This window comes from Gigantopelta aegis, chromosome 7 (assembly GCF_016097555.1).
Source record: "Gigantopelta aegis isolate Gae_Host chromosome 7, Gae_host_genome, whole genome shotgun sequence".
Taxonomy (NCBI): Eukaryota; Metazoa; Mollusca; class Gastropoda; order Neomphalida; family Peltospiridae; genus Gigantopelta; species Gigantopelta aegis.
In genome coordinates, this window is record NC_054705.1 from 12,299,719 (window position 1) to 12,316,395 (window position 16,677).

At 34.2% G+C, this 16,677-nt stretch overlaps 1 protein-coding gene across 7 annotated transcripts in view; it reads left to right on the top strand.

Annotated features, from left to right (window-relative positions):
- The window catches only part of LOC121377110 (protein argonaute-2-like), a 64,319-nt gene extending 48,342 nt beyond the window's left edge, over positions 1-15,977 (top strand). For 4 of the 7 annotated variants that reach the window (XM_041504994.1, XM_041504987.1, XM_041504989.1 and 1 more), the window contains 5 exons: positions 154-244; positions 1,305-1,499; positions 1,989-2,225; positions 2,543-2,742; positions 7,296-15,977. In XM_041504994.1, the coding sequence (XP_041360928.1) occupies positions 154-244; positions 1,305-1,499; positions 1,989-2,225; positions 2,543-2,742; positions 7,296-7,404 (832 nt within the window). In that variant the 3' untranslated portion in view covers positions 7,405-15,977. Of the gene's footprint in view, positions 1-153; positions 245-1,304; positions 1,500-1,988; positions 2,226-2,542; positions 2,743-5,415; positions 6,693-7,295 lie in introns of those variants that run through there. The other 3 variants (XM_041504988.1, XM_041504992.1, XM_041504991.1) reach the window with 1 other exon arrangement.
- Positions 15,978-16,677: the final 700 nt, after the last annotated feature.

Sequence of the window (16,677 nt, forward strand, 5' to 3'; positions counted from 1 at the left end):
ACTAATGTTTGTTTTTTGTTTACAGCTCTACAAGGCATGGTCTCACTTCCTTCTTTACCCTGTCCAATCCCATAGCATTGTGATATCTTGTGCTCGTTATCTTGTGCTCGTACCTGGTCATGTTTGAATCAATACTCTGCATTCTACTTTCAGTCCGCAAGTCTTTAAGGAGCCTATTATATTCCTTGGTGCTGACGTCACACACCCACCGGCGGGCGATTGCGCTAAACCATCTATAGCTGCTGTAAGTGGTCTCGCATGAGTCTACGCTCATCTTCTCTCAAGCATGTCATTTCTAGCTCTCTCTCTTTAACGGTTAATTTTATATGAAAGTAAAATTATAACCATACAAAAGAAATGTTTGACCAAGGTTTAGTTAAATATCGGTAGATGACTTTCCATATGTTTTCTTTTTTAATAAAGCCTATTTTAGTTTTACCTAAAAAAAAGAAAAAAAATGCTAAAACGAAAATGACCATGAGTTACTTTTCTTGAACAGTGACATAAGTTGCTGAATTTTCCCCCGACTGCAACTGCTTATTGTACATACTGAAAATTATCTAGAATAATACTAGAATAGTATCACGTAAGAATAAAAATGTCATCTTTATTTTTTAACGTTTAGTGTAGATATATTTTTATTCTGCATCCACGGTTTCTATTGACAGAATATGGTGACGGATAAAACAAAGTCATATACTGCTATGCTACTAGCAGGATATGACTTTTGACGTCACTCTTGTGAAGTCACACGCACAGCTACGTTACAGAATCGCTCATTTGACCTCTAGGTACAATGTGGCTGAAATAACAGAAATAATAGCTTTTCCCCTTAATTTTTATGGTCTGCAAGATAAAGATAATAACTAATTAATGACGTCGGATATCGGCTTTATCCTGTTAAGGCCGAATGAGAGCCTCGCAGAATTTCCCATTCTTACCAGCACAGAATAAAGCAGATACCCGACGTTATTGACTAGTTACTCTCTATTTAAACATTTTGTGCAGGGTTTGTATAAACCTGTGACTTCTCTGTCCCGACATTCCAGGCAGTACACCATTTTATGTGCTATCCTGTCTGTGGGATGGTGCATATAAAAGATCCCTTGCTGTTTATCGAAAAGAGTAGCTCATGAAGTGGCGACAGCGGGTTTCCTCTCTCAATATATGTGTGGTTCTTAACCATATGTCTGATGCCATATAACCGTAAATAAAATGTGTTGAGTGCGTCGTTAAATAAAACATTCCTTCCTTCCTCTAATCCCGATGATTCATACGCACTGACCGTGTTTTATCTGTCACAGGTTGTTGGCAGCATGGACGCCCATCCCAGTCGTTACTCGGCAACCGTGCGTGTACAGCAGCATCGACAGGAGATAATCCACGAGCTGTCGACGATGGTGCGGGAACTCCTCATCCAGTTCTACAAGTCGACCCGTTTCAAACCCACCAGGATCATCTTCTACAGGGACGGGGTTAGCGAGGGACAGTTCCAAACTGTAAGTGTTTGTGTGTGTGTGTGGAAGGGGTAGGCGGAGGCGGTGGGGGGTTGGAGGACACAGTTATAATTAGTGGTGTGATTTTCCAGTATTTTTACCCGAATTCAGCTTTAAAAAAAAAAAAAAAATTGAGCCATTATTTTACCTGATTTCAGATTTTTTAAAACCCCATTTGTTTTTTTTTACCTGATGTTGGTTTTTTTGTTCGTTTTCTTTATTTATTTGAAATAGAGTTTCAGCTTTATTATTTGATTTGAGCTGGGGGGGGTTTTTCTCTTGTTTTTTAAAATTCTTTTTTTTTTTTTTTTTTTTTAACCCGATTTCAGCTTTTTGTTTTGGGTTATAGCTATGGTTGATCATCACAGTGTACCGAAAAGGTTTATGGCAAGCGAGACATTTAATTCTGTAGAATTCTTGTCAATGTTGAAGGATTGTTGCTCCACTATGTGTGAGGAATATATAGTAATCGAGAGTGTGTTGTGTCTTCAGGTACTGAGTCACGAACTGCGTGCGGTGCGTGAGGCGTGCATGAAGCTGGAGGTGGGCTACCAACCAGGTATCACGTTCATCGTCGTACAGAAGAGACACCACACCCGACTGTTCTGTGCCGACCGCAAGGACCAAACCGGGCGCAGCGGTAACATACCGGCCGGTACCACGGTCGATATCGGCATCACCCACCCAACCGAGTTTGACTTCTATCTATGCAGTCATGCTGGTATACAGGTGGGTAAAGGACATTATACTGTCTTTGTTTGTATCACTTTCTTAAACAAATAAAAATTATACCTCACTGTATTTCGGCTTATTACATACGATTCATAACAGGACAAACAAACAGGACAAACAAACAGGACAGGACTCCACAGAGGAGGTCCCATCCTGTCAGAAGCACCTCACCCCTAGTTCTGAATACATGCATTCTAAAAACAGTATTCCATAGGGCCATACCCAAAAATTTCTTTCTTGCAGAAACCATCGTAAAATACAGTGTTTAAATCTGTTTTACAGTTTCGAGTAAGACGTGTATTGTATTGTTGCAGGGTACAAGTCGGCCGTCGCACTACCACGTGCTGTGGGACGACAACCGCTTCAACGCTGACGAGCTGCAGATTCTCACATACCAGCTGTGTCACACTTACGTGCGCTGTACCCGCAGCGTCTCGATCCCAGCGCCCGCCTACTATGCACATCTCGTCGCCTTCAGAGCGCGCTACCACCTCGTCGAGAAGGAGCACGACAGGTTCAGTGTCAACTTTAATGAGCTCGTTATTTCTTACTTTATTTGTCTCGTTATTTCTTACCTTTATTTGTCTCGTTATTTCTTACCTTTATTTGTCTCGTTATTTCTTACCTTTATTTGTCTCGTTATTTCTTACCTGTATTTGCCTCGTTATTTCTTACTTTATTGGTCTCGTTATTTCTTACCTGTATTGGTCTCGTGATTTCTTACCTGTATTTGTCTCGCTATTTCTTACCTTTATTTGTCTCGTTATTTGTTATCTTTGTCTTCTTATTTTTACCTTTGTCTCTTTTATTTTTGCCTTATTTATCTAATAATTTTTACCTTTTTCTTCTTTTTTTACCTTTATTTGTCTCGTTGTTTTACCTTTATCTGTCTCGTTATTTTTACTTTTATTTTTCATTGTTTTTACCTAAATTTATTCCATCTTTTTTTATCTTTATTTGTAGTTATTTTACCTTTATTTGTTTCATAATTTTTACATTTTATTGGTCTGATTATTTTTATCTTTATTTGTCTCCTTATTTTTAATTTTGTTTTATCTTTTAGTTATTTTTGTTGATTTTTTAAAATCTTTATTTGTCTTCTTATTTTTACCTTCATTTGCATTTGTTTCCTTATATTGTCTTTATTTGTCTCATTATTTATCGTTACATTTATTATTTTAATTTATTTATCTCATTGCATTTACTATTTATTTTGTTTTGCTTAGCTTCATTTATCTTGTTATTTTTATTTATTTATTTATTTTGGAAATATGTAACTGGTTTCCTCTGATGATTGTGTCAGAATTATCAAAGTTTTTACGTTTGATAGTAGATAATTAATTAATCAATGAGCTCGAATTGTGTGATTCAGCAAAACAAATTGTCAGTGTTTTCATTATGTCACTGAGGCCAGTAAATAAATATTTACAGGGGAGGGTGTGGAGGGGAGGGGAGGGGAGTGTCATTAAATCAACATTCCTGTCTTTGTTGATTCTATGTTGTGTTTGTGTGAAGTGAGATATGACCACGAGGTAAGACTGGGTACCACACAGAGGACCAAGCTATTTAGTTAGTTTACATTTTAAATGGGTGGTCCACAACTGGCTTATCAAAGGCTGTGGTATGTGCTGTTCTGTCTTTGATTAAACTGCATCGGAAAGATTGATGCCAAATGGCAAGAGTGGTCATGGTGCTGTCATGACTTGTACATCAAAGGCTGTGGAATGTACTGCCCTGAATAAGAATGTTCATATAAAAGATCCCTTGCACCTTTTTTGTTTTGCCTTTACAAAAGGTGAAATACACCCATTACTTGTCTGATGGCGATGGTGTCAAGTTTTGCATTAAAGTTAAAGTTTCTCCTTTAGATTAGTTTGTCATAAACTATAAGTCAGTGAATGTGGTTTATGAGCTGCACCTATAGACATTTAATTCCACAGAATTCTTTTTAATAAGGAGTAACCTTGAGTTGACAGCAGGTTCCCACTCTTCACCAAGTAAACCAGATGTTTTATATTATATAGCCATAGTGTTATTAAACATTTGTGGGGGCTGTGGGTTTTTTTCTCTCACTATCTATAATACGTTTTGCATATTGGTCACAAAATGGCTTCATAATGTACAGAAAGAAATGTCTTATTTAACAGCACACTCAACACATTTTATTTATGATTATATGGCATCGGACATATGGTTAAGGACCACACAGATAATGATAGGAAACCCACTGTCGCCACTTCGTGGGGGCTACTCTTTTTGATTAGCAGCAAGGGATCTTTTATATGCACCACCCCACAGTTAGGGTAGTACATAACACGGCCTTTGATATACCAGTTGTGGTGCACTGGCTGGAATGAGAAATAGCCCAATGGGCCCACCGATGGATAATGTACAGATAAAAGTAAATGTTTTCTGGGGATAATTGATCAAACAAGGCCGATGGAGTAGTAATGTCATATGCATTGACTTAATGGCCATTTTTCTAATAAAATGTAAAACAAAAACAATATTTGAACCACTAAGCTTTTTATTCCACATGGTGATAGAATATATTGTACTGTGCATTGACTTGTTTCTACACAATTGTTTTGAAATTTAGACTATTGATGTATGAAATATTTAATGTTAGAATCAGTACAACTTTTTAAAAAGATAATCATTTGACCGAGCATGCTGAAACAAATCCAAATTTGTACTGGGTAACTGGAACATTAAATTTAATCAAGGTTTGACAAATCCACTAGGTCACTGTCCCAGCTGGTGAACTTTTGGTCTGGACAACTTTATTATTATAATATATAGGCAGGGTTTCTGCCAGAGGGCACAAAGAGTAAAATTATGTACCCTAAAAAACTTGGCAATTAATGGATACATTTTTATTATTTTTAGAAAGCTTATAGTAAGAGAACTGCTTTTAAAAATAATTCAAACTACATAAAATACAATGTTCAGTTACAAAAGATTTTTAAATCCATAACCACCTAGTAGGGAATCTTATGATCTGTTCTGTTTTTATTACATATATCCTCACATTGTTTTCTGGCAGAAAGCCTGATAGGGCGTTGGCCAAAGCTTCTGTGAGGGCTTGTGACGTTCTCAAGCATTTGTTAGTGATATATCGCAGCATGCTGACACGGTAACAAGGTCACGTCTGTTGACTTACACAGCTATTTTGTCTGTTTTGCAGCGGGGAGGGCAGTCGGTATTCCGACAGCATGGAGGACCCCTCGATGGCATCCATGGCTCGTGCAATTGCCGTTCACACAGATACGACTAATGTCATGTATTTCGCTTAAACAGCACTTAATCCACATTTCTCCAAACTCGCCACAAACACCGAGGTTTTATTTTGGAATAGCTGATTGCTCGTATAATATGAGGAAAAAGTTGCCATTTGGATTCACTCTGGATGCACCTGGATCCTGTTATGTTATTCGTATTTCCACAAAAATATCAGACATTGCTGTTTCGTTTATGACTATAGCCTGATTCTTGTGCATTTGGAAACAAGTGGTCGATTCATTTGGATTACAGCAACATTGGAAACCTTGTCATTTTGGATTCAAATGGAGACATGTTGATGCTGCCATTTTATCCATATTGCCACAGAAATATTATTTTTAAGTCGCTGATAATTTGTGATTGTCGAGGGAAAATTGTCATTTGGATTACAATGGAATCATCTTAACTGACTACTGTTGTCATTTTTCTTCTGGATGCCAGATGTGTGAATAGCCGATAGCTTGTGTGTATGTGGAAGGAAAACAAATTATTATCGCCGTACTTCACCAAGTTGCCATTTTATCAGCACGTCTACGGCAACTCTTAGACATTTGGAATATCAAAATATTTTTATGTTTGTGGAAGAAAAAGCAGTGAATTGAGTTATTGATTTCTTGATGATACTGTTGTCTACATTGGTACTATTACTTATATCCCTGTACAGGCTTTCTGCTGGGGTACATAATAAAAAAGAAACAGATCATAAATGCTCTTACCGGGTTTGGAAATTTGACACAGAGTTTCATGCGTTTTCACAACTTTAAATAGTAGTTCTCAGGGTTTCTGCCAGAGGGTAAAACGGGTGTGGTACCATACCTAAATGTTTGACAGGTTTTGTTTGTTTTTTTTGGACAAAATTAATGACTATTATCATTACTGTATATGATTCTTTTAACCCTAAAACGAAACTTGACCTATTTTCTTTCAGGGGGAGGCCCTCCCTCCCCCCTCCCACCCCCCCCTCCCTCCCTGCATTCAATTATTCCATAGCACCATACTCAAAAATGTCTTTCTGGCAGAAACACTGGTTCTAATAAAATAAAATAAAATATATCCATTGATTTACAAGATTTTAGTGCAGGTCATTTTGTGTTGGGACGTAGCTCAGTGGTAAAGTGCTCGCTTGATGTGCAGTCGGTCTAGGATCGATTCCCGTCGGTGGACCCATAGGGCTATTTCTCACTCTATCCAGTGCACCACGACTGGTATATCAAAGGCTGTGATATGTGCTATCCTGTCTGTGGGATAGTGCATGTAAAAGATCCTTTGCTTCTAATGGAAAAATGTAGCGAGTTTCCTCTAAGACTAAGTCTCAAAATTACTAAATGTTTGACATCCAATAGCCGATGATTAAATAATCAATGTGATCTAGTGGTGTCATTAGACAAAACAAACTTTAACTTTAACCAGTAGCCGATGATTAATAAAATCAATGTGCATTAGTGGTGGTGTTGGAACCAAAAAAAAGATATAAAAATTACCAAATGGTTGACATCTAATACCTGATGATTAATAAATCAGTGTGCTCTAGTGGTGTCGTTAAACAAAAAAAAACTTTTACTTTTTATCCTCTGAAAATGTTATGAGTGCATCGTTAAATAAAACATTCCCTTCCTTCTTCCTTTTATCCTCTGTACCCTCTGGCAGAAACCCTGCTGTGAAAAAAGAAACTATTAATTTGACTGATAAATGTAAGAAATGTTCTGGGGTGTTGTTTTTTTGTTGTTGTTGTGTTGTAAATAAATTCCATGTTAGTGTGAAGCAATGATTTCCTGTGTTTTTCAGCGGGGAAGGCAGTCACTCTGAGAACAGCGAAGATCGGCCGGCCCCGTCATCGTTAGCTCGCGCCGTCGCCATCCACCCAGACACGACCAATGTCATGTACTTCGCGTGATTCCGTATGCAGCAACGTAGCGGTGGACAATTATAATTTATGACTGTGTGCCATCCCTGGTAGTCAATCCGACTACCGCCTATAGGCTGTGAAACCGGCACTGTTACAGGCAGCCAATGCCAACCATATTTGTGTTTTTAAGAAGTAAAATATATATATATGTGACTTTGTCCGCTCTTCTAAGTCAACAAACGTTGTTCCTTCGTGTTGCTATGGTTGCAATATTAGGACTCTGTCACAGAACAACTGTGCTCAATCGAATTTTTATATATTTTGAATTGGGTCTGCAGCAAATGTTTTTAAAAATGTATAAATATGTGAAACAAGCCGGGAATTTGTGTGTGTTTTTATAGAAGAAAACAAACTTGTTGTTGCAGATCTTTATTGAGTCGGGTGCAAATTGTATTGTGACGAAAATGTATACCTATATATTTAACTTGTCCTAGACAAATAACATTAATAGTTTCTCAGGAACATTTTGAAATCTGTTTTGGAATATTTTAAAAAATTACGATGACAAAAATTTATGAAATGAGAATTGAAACAACTGGTTTCAATGTATTAATATTAAATTTAATGGAAACAAAAATGATTTTAAAAAAGTTTAGGAAAACTGTTTTTGTGACCAATTTTATTCAAAAAGTCCTGATAAACTATTAATAATATTATTTTAATGAGGCCGAAGTGCTGTTGATTTCAAAGTGTCTTAGAACAACAATATCATATCATATGTGAGTTTTTCATTATTTTTTTTTACATTTTACTTTTCAGTATTTTTAGAGAATTGCCCATGTTTTTGTGCAGAACCTTTATTCACATTTTGGGGAGATGGTATTGAAGAGTTGTTTTAACAGTTGTATGTAGCTATTGTGATGGTGCCAGTTTTATTGGTAACGGGAAATGATGTCGAATGTTTGTGTGAGTCTAGCACACACAGAACAGGTTTTCTTACACTTTCCAACAGTTTTTGACTCCTTATAGGCCGAAAACGTTCATAAGATGATAACGTTAATAAGTTTTGATTCCTTTATAATATACTGAACAAAATAAAGAATTGTGAATAGATTTTATATATGTATGTTTCTTCATGATACAATTAATGTAATAAATAGACTGTCAAAGTAAGCCGAAAAAGTTGATAATTTTAAAAAAAAAGATTCATTATTATATACTGAACAGAAAATGAAATGTGAATACTAGTATTTTGATATATTTCTTCATGATACAATTAAATAATAAAAAGACTATCAAAATTGGCAAAAAAAAAAAAAAAAAATATAAGTTGATAAATTTAATATATCCAAAACTTTGTAGAATTCAAACAGAATACTTTTAAAATAAAGTTAAAGAAAGTTAAATGAATATTCACATTTCTTTTCTTGTTTAGTATATATCTAGTCAGCTGGATTGCTGCCCTTCAGACTCTGTCGGTATTGTGCTAGGGTGGTGTTAAACGTCCATTCACTCTGTCAATATTCATGGTTTAATTGTCCCCAAAAAGTTGCAATTAAAGATTTAGCCTTAAACTTTTCAACGTGTTAAATGTATTTTTAAAACACTGAAAGTGCTTTACATTTGATCTCTTTTTTCTCTTCTTTCTTTCTTTTTTTCTTCCTTTTTTGAATCTTATCTTTCTTTCTTTCTTTGTGTTTTAATGATCAAAAGAAAAAGTTGTTTGAGGTCTTTAAAAATGGTAGCTAACGGCTATTTATTTCATGAAAAACGTTTATTTAATTGAAATTTTTTTATCCGAAATTTTTTTGTTTTACAAGGGATAACAACCTATTTGTACTGTTTTTACTCCCTTTTGTCAAATACATTCAATTCTAAACTTTTGTGTGTTGCCTATAAATCATGATTGTAAAACCGCAATCAAGACAGGGTATATGACAAGGCTGTGATTTATGAATAAGGTAAAATAAAACATTGTTTCAGATTTTAACTCTATTTCATGAAATATCTGATGAATTTGTGACACATGACTAGTTTGTGAAGAAAATACGGAAGGAAAATGCAGGGATCTTAAATTTACTTGTAAACTTGTCATGTGTATATGGCCATGTTACATTTTCGTAATGTTTATATAATCATTTTCTCAGAGTATCTTAATTATTTATGGCATAGAATTCTGTGACATTTTAAGATAAACAAAAGCAATATTTTCTTCAGACGGTATGATAAATTAACCCCACATTGTTTTTATACTAAACATACAGAATTTTACTTATTATTTTTCATATAAAAGATAAATTGATACTTGAAAATGTACTACTTATGTAATTTTCTCCATCTTGTATGAAAACTTCCCAGCTAATAAAAATCTGTTTCTGAATTCAAAAGCAATTTCTCTTACAAATTGATCTACAACTAAATAAAATATGTCTGTTTCTGTACTAAAATATGTTTGTTTCTGTATTAATTCAGAAGGAATTTATCTTCCAAACTTTCCATCAGAGTTGTCTACCCTTAAAATCCACTGTTCTTCATTGGTCTGCCAACAGGTGTCGTTAAATGGTGCTTCGTCTTTCTTAACATTGTAAATCTTCCTATTAATGTGTAACATGTACTTGATTTTCTCGTTGGAAAGAAATACGTATTTATAGAATTTTATCTACTGATCTTCACAATCGATCATATTATAGCTTCAGTTATGGATTATTTATATTTGATTGTTGGACATATTTAACTATAAGATGCGGTATGTATATATATATAAACGTTTTGTATAGAGGTTTTATGTGATGGTTGTTGAAAATGTTGATAGTGTAGTGATCGTAAGACCACATGGCACGATGTGATTGTTTTTTGGTTTTCAGACAGCCAACTAAATCAGGATTGTAAAAAAATTAATATTCTCTGCTACTTTTGTTGCTTATTAAATTAAAACTGTATAGTCATTTTTAATAAAAGGCGGCTTTTAAGATTTCTCAATAATATTCTTTTGTTTAAGTTTCAAATATTGCAAAATGAAATAGCTGCACAAAATATTCTTTGCTCTTGTTATGAATTGAATCCAGAAATGTACAGCTATTTTTTTAAAGAAATGGTTGCTTTTAAAATTGTCCAGTTTTTTAAAAACATTTCAAAATGAAATTAGATTGTATAAACAATATTCTTCGCCACTGTTACAAGTTGAATCTAGAAATGTGTAGCTATTTTTTTTTTTATAGAAAAGGATTATTTTAAATGTGTCCAGTTTTTTTTATATTTTAGTAGAATGTTGTAGGTCTAAAATAGTCTGTCATAACTGCACCATATATGTTAATGCATTGCAACCAGTGTCAGCTATAATTCCAACACATACAGAGAACATAGGAAGATGGGAGGTTGCAGAAATAAGATGTTATACATTTTTGTTTTGGCCAAACCTCCAGTTAATAATATATTGTTGTAAATTCTTTTGATTATTACATATTATTCTAGTTCATTACTCTGTCATCTCTCTCATTTTTTCTTTGTTTGCTTTTTTTTTTTTTGTAAGCAAATGTTGCTTTTTTTTTTTTTTTTTTCTCAAATGTTTTTTTGTCTTTTTTTTTTTTAAATTGTTTTTTATTTGTATGCAAATTTTGTCCCTACAGTCATTTTAAAACGTATGCAGTTTTATATTCTTTTTTTTGAGGGGGTGGGAGGGAGGGGTGGAGGTTGGAAGGTTAAATATCTCAGAAAATCCACAAATTTGACACAAGTGTCTCCATATTTCGTTCTGATTTTCCATTATGTATTTAGAGAAAATCCATGAAATAATAAACATCTTTTCTACTTTAGTCCCATAGGTCATGACAGACTAGTGCACCAACATGATAAAATCAACATTTTGTTTTTTATTTTTCTACACAGTACCTACTCCGCCGTTTACAGTTGCTCGAGGTTTTTTTTAATGTAGTTTAGAACTTAGATACGTTATTACTGATACTTAAATATTCTTTGATTAACATATTGATAATCGGCAAATTGATAGTTATAGGATATTAAACAAGCTTCCATTTTGTATCATGTTAGTGTCCCGAGTGAAAGCATTTTCATTTGCCACAAGTGACAATCAAAATTAGGTCACGAGGGACATAAACATGATAAGAAATGGTACAAAGTTTAATATCCCATTTATTACACATAATCGATTTTAATTTATATCGGTAAACTCGTTTGACATACCAGTACGGCTGTAGTTTGCCGTTTATATGACGCCGTATAACGTAGAAGTGTTAATTATTGGTAATAAGTCGTTAATGAAATGAAGTCAGGGGATGGTGGACATATTTTTGTAATGATTAGAACTATGAGCATCATGTCCATATGATAGAATGGACGTGTGCTGAAATTAAGTCAGTCAGGGTGCATTTAATGAATCATGCCTCAGCGGAAATATAAAACTACTTTTGATTGGCCATTTGGAAACTTATAAGTCTTGTAAAAGGGGAATTTTGTTTTCTCAATTTCAAAGTTGCTCGAGTTGTTGCCACATATATATTTTCATTGAAGATATGCCTGTATCACCAAAATATTTTGTTTTTTTAATGTGTTTACCATTTTATGTTTTGTTGTATTTTAACACTTATAATCGATCATATGTGCACAAATTGTTAACCAAAATTAATGTAAAAAACAATGGTTTAAGTTACAACAGTATGAATAATAATAATATATTTTAAAATCAAAATAGAATTATTCAGCTATAAGAATACATTGCATGAAATACTGAAAAAATATATTAACTAATTGGTTATTGACCAACATTTTGTTGAAAGAGGTAAAGTAAATATTTAGAAAAATATTGATTTGAGGGTTGGGGTGAAGTAAATATTTAGAAATATATTGATTTGAGGGTTGGGGTAAAGTAAATATTTAGAAAAATATTGATTTGTGTTTTAGGGTTTCATATCTGATTCCAGTGACTGAATTAAGAGGTGTATTGCAGAGAAATTATTTGCTTCCATTATTATCCATGCAATTCGCTCCACCTCCGTGCCTCATTCATACAGATAGTAAATTTGTGCTAAAGAAATAAAACCAAAATCAAAAGATTTATGCAATTTCACAATATATTTATTTAAAATTTGATAGAAATATTTATTTAAAATTTGATAGAAATATTTATAAGTAACATTTTTTGTTTAGACTTTCAGTATGCGTTTTAACTATATGAAATAAAATATAAAATTTTGTATGTCATTAGCTAGCCCAGCTAGTCGCAAAGTAACTTCAGACATTGTGGTATTAGCAATTTTCTCTGCTGTTTAATTAATATAGTTATCTTATTGCTCATTACTCGAGAAGCAGGCGCTCAAAACCAAACCACATTTCAAGGTGTCGGATTTTTTTGTGTTTGATTTCAATTAAAAAATGAATTTTGCTGGATTTTATTGTATATTTTAAAATGAAAAATTATAAAACAGATGTGTGCACACACTCAAAATCAACTGTAATTGTTTCCAACCTTAATCTGTATTCCATTTCTAGTCAGGTCAGAATACATGTTCTGATTTTACTCCCTTTTTTTTCATGGTGCTTTTCACATATCTTCACCCATGTAATAGATTATCTTTTAGTCTAAATTTGTACACAAAACATTAACCATTATTTTAATTATTGTTTGCTTTCTTATTATTCTGTCACTGTCCATTTCCACTGTTGTCAACATAATGATATGATAACTGGAATGTTTGTATCATTTAAACCATGTGTCTAAAAATTGTGGTCGGTCGGTATGTGAACTGTTTGTTGATTGGTCCATGTAAGAAAGGGTTGATCAATCCTCTTGTTTGATTGGCCTTCTTGTTCTCTGAACTTTGATTGGCCCTCTTGTTCTCTGAACTTTGATTGGTCCATTCTTGTGAAACTGTTGATTGGTGCTCTTGACAAATTGGTTGACATGTATCTTTTGCAATTTTCAGTTTTTCTCAGTAAATGACTATATATATATATATATATATATATATATATATATATATATATATATATAATATGTATGACAACACTGCATTATTCATTTAGATATATCATTTTGCAATTGCATGTTATCACTGGCTATTAATAGCATCATTTCCAATATAACTCCACATTAATTAGCATGACAGTTCAAATCATGACCAAATAGTCTTTTTATTCTTTTCTATTTTTTAAGTGTCTTTAGTTTTCTAATTGGAAACTGGTTGATGAAATCTTTTCTAATACTCGTTGCATTTCATAAATTTTTAGGGAAATAAACTAGTGTAAAATTATTTAGCAAGTACTTGTAGTGAACTCTGCAGGGTTACAAGATGCAATTAGAATTTGTCCCGCAAATTTGAACAAATTTCAGTGTAAGAAGTATTAAAAGTCCAAAGTTGACAACTTTATAAAACATTGAATCTCATTCAAAAACTGTTTCTGCATTTAAAGCTACCAGTGTTTGTCTTAATTATTGTTGAAAGTACTTGGCCCTTCGTACTTGGCCGTGTTCGGTACTTCTGGCTGAATACTTAAGATTTTTTGTTAAAGAAATACATTTCCAAACATCTAATGCATTCAGGACGTAGTCTTTTGGTAGGGTCCTTGCCTTAGGTGCGATCGCTGTTTCTTCCCCCCCCCCCCCCCACTTCCCAACCAGTGCGACATGTTTGGTACATCAAAAGCCATTTGTATGTACTCTCCTGTCTGAGGGAAAGTGCATATAAAAGATCCCTTGCTGCTGTGTCAGGAGTAGCCTATGTGAAATCAGGGGGGGGGGATCTAGCTAAGTGGGTACAGTGCTCACCCGAGGGGCTTGCAACAATTAATCATTTTGAGATCACTTTTCAGTTTGAGAATTTGGGAATAAAGTGTACCAAGCAGATTTGTAGATGATATTACTCAGAAATGAATTTTCTATGACTGGATTATTATTATTATTTCAAGCAAAAACCCCCAGCTTCAGCCAGAAATACCAAGCAATGTAAACGGTGATATCCACACAACCTCGTACTTCATATGCAGCAAAATAAAACCAGTTTTGATGGTTTCCTCGACACAAGATGACTTTATGCAAGTTAGTTTTCAAGCATGCATTTTGTTGTTTAGGTTTTAAGTGCAGTTTCAGAAAACGATTCTGCAAAAGTTGAATCCCGTACATTTTCTAACATTATTTTTTATGCAAATCTCAAAAGTTTCATGCAGCCACCTGTAAGGCACATTTATGTGCTTTCATTCTCACCTTAAAAATCAAACAAAATTTTAAATAAGGTTTGAAAATTCTAGCCTTTTAAATTTTTATTCCCTAAAGAATGTTGCCCACCTATGCAAACCAACCCATGACCCCGAGCAGTTTATATTTTATTGTATTACTAGAATGTGCTGTACTTTTTTAACTTTCTAGAATTGATTTGGTCAGAGTATCCATAATGTGTGAGAGAAACGGCTTGTTTTATTTGTGAAGACTACCAAACGATAACTGAACACTATTAATAAGAGAATGTGAGTGATTTTAATTTTTCTCTACGATAATGTTATGCATATCACTGAGATGATGGCACAATTGTATACCATGACCACAACCATAGGAAGAGATTCCCGCAGGTATATTGACTCGGCTAACATTCCAGACGAAAAGTCTGATAACGTGCGGCAGCCGGACTCCTGTTACAGTATTTCACATGAGCACACAGCATTTTTTTTGTTTTTACATTGTGTCCTGGGACCAGTTTCACAAAACGATAGTAAACCTAGTTTTATAAACGTAAATTTACAACTAAACTACTATTCATAATACTTGTACTACTAATAATGGAAATAACCTAGAAGTAGCATAGTAACAAGTGTGTCCTTGCAATGCTCCATCTTCCGTAATGATGTAAGTTTTCTGTGTAAAATAGAAGCCAAACTCGTAGCTTGTCGTAAATGTAAACTTAAGATGTTACGTGATATTGCTTCCACAGTATTTGTAGGTTGTTTCTTTTTCTTTGAGTCGCATTAAATTTTTACCCTTATTTTGGCAGTGTTAATTGTATAGTAACCATTTTATATGCGACTTAATTAATAATAAGAAGTTAATGATAATAATGGAAATCAAGATAATTTTTAATTAAACAGAGTTAAGTTTCTCAAATTGGAATTCAATACTTATGAATAATCATGAAAAGATTTAAATGTAATTGCAAAAATGATTGAAAATGGAGCTTATTTGTAAATCACAACACATAATTTTTTTAATTTATTTTAAAGCACATTTTGGACATTAATAAGTAATTTGAGGGGCAGGAGGATAATTAAGTGACAATGACTTGAGGGGGAAAACAGATTAACAACACCAGACGATGTGCTGTTTTACGTGAAACACTGCGACCAGGTTTCCGCTGCCTTTTTACAAGTGTGTTTGCAGTTCAGAATGAACAGTTTCGAGATCTCTTATATTTATATATATTATATATTTGGTAGACTGAGATTGTATTTAAGTGCTTTCGTCCGACCTAACCTTGTTTGTGTTTTAATGCTTGCAGACGGCTGGCTGGACTCCATTCCTCTTTACTGCGTTGCATGCTCTGCTGTCCAACTAGTAGTGATAATGTGCACGTCCCTCTTCTGCAGCAGCTTTTAACCAGGTCAATAAATGTTCAACAATTCTCACGACTTTGTTGTTTTCTTATTTACAAGCCCATCGGGCTATTTCTCGTTACAGCCAGTGCGCCAGGACTGGTATCTTCAACATACATTGGAAGATATTTTAAAGACATCTTTAATAGGGTTCTTACATTTAAAAGAACTGAATTCAAGGACATTTCCAGGACATGAAATGTTCAATCAAAGAATGTTTTTATAACAAATTTTCTCGATTTCCAGGACAAAATTTAAATGCTTTCCCCAGGACATTTCAGACCTGAATTTTAAAATCGCAAAATTCAAGGAAATTCTGGTATATCAAAGGCTGTGGTATGCGTTATCCTGTCTGTGGGATGGTGCATATAAAAGGTCCCTTGCTGCTGATCGAAAAAAAGAAAAAAAAAGAGAGTACCCCAGAAGTGGCGACAGCGGGTTTCCTCTTTCAATATCTGTGTGGTCCTTAACCATGTCCGACGCCAAATAACCGTAAATAAAATCTTTCCTCCTACCAATGGCTGGAACAAGAAATGGCTCAATAAGCTCACCAACTGGGATTGATCCTGGAGCAACCACACATCACTTTATCATGGGGCGAGATGTAGCCCAGTGGTAAAGCAATCGATCCCTGTTGGTGGGCCCACTGAGTTATTTCTCATTCCAGCCAGGGCCTCAAAGGCTGTGAGATGATGCATGTAAAAGATCCCTTGCTACTAATGGAAAGAT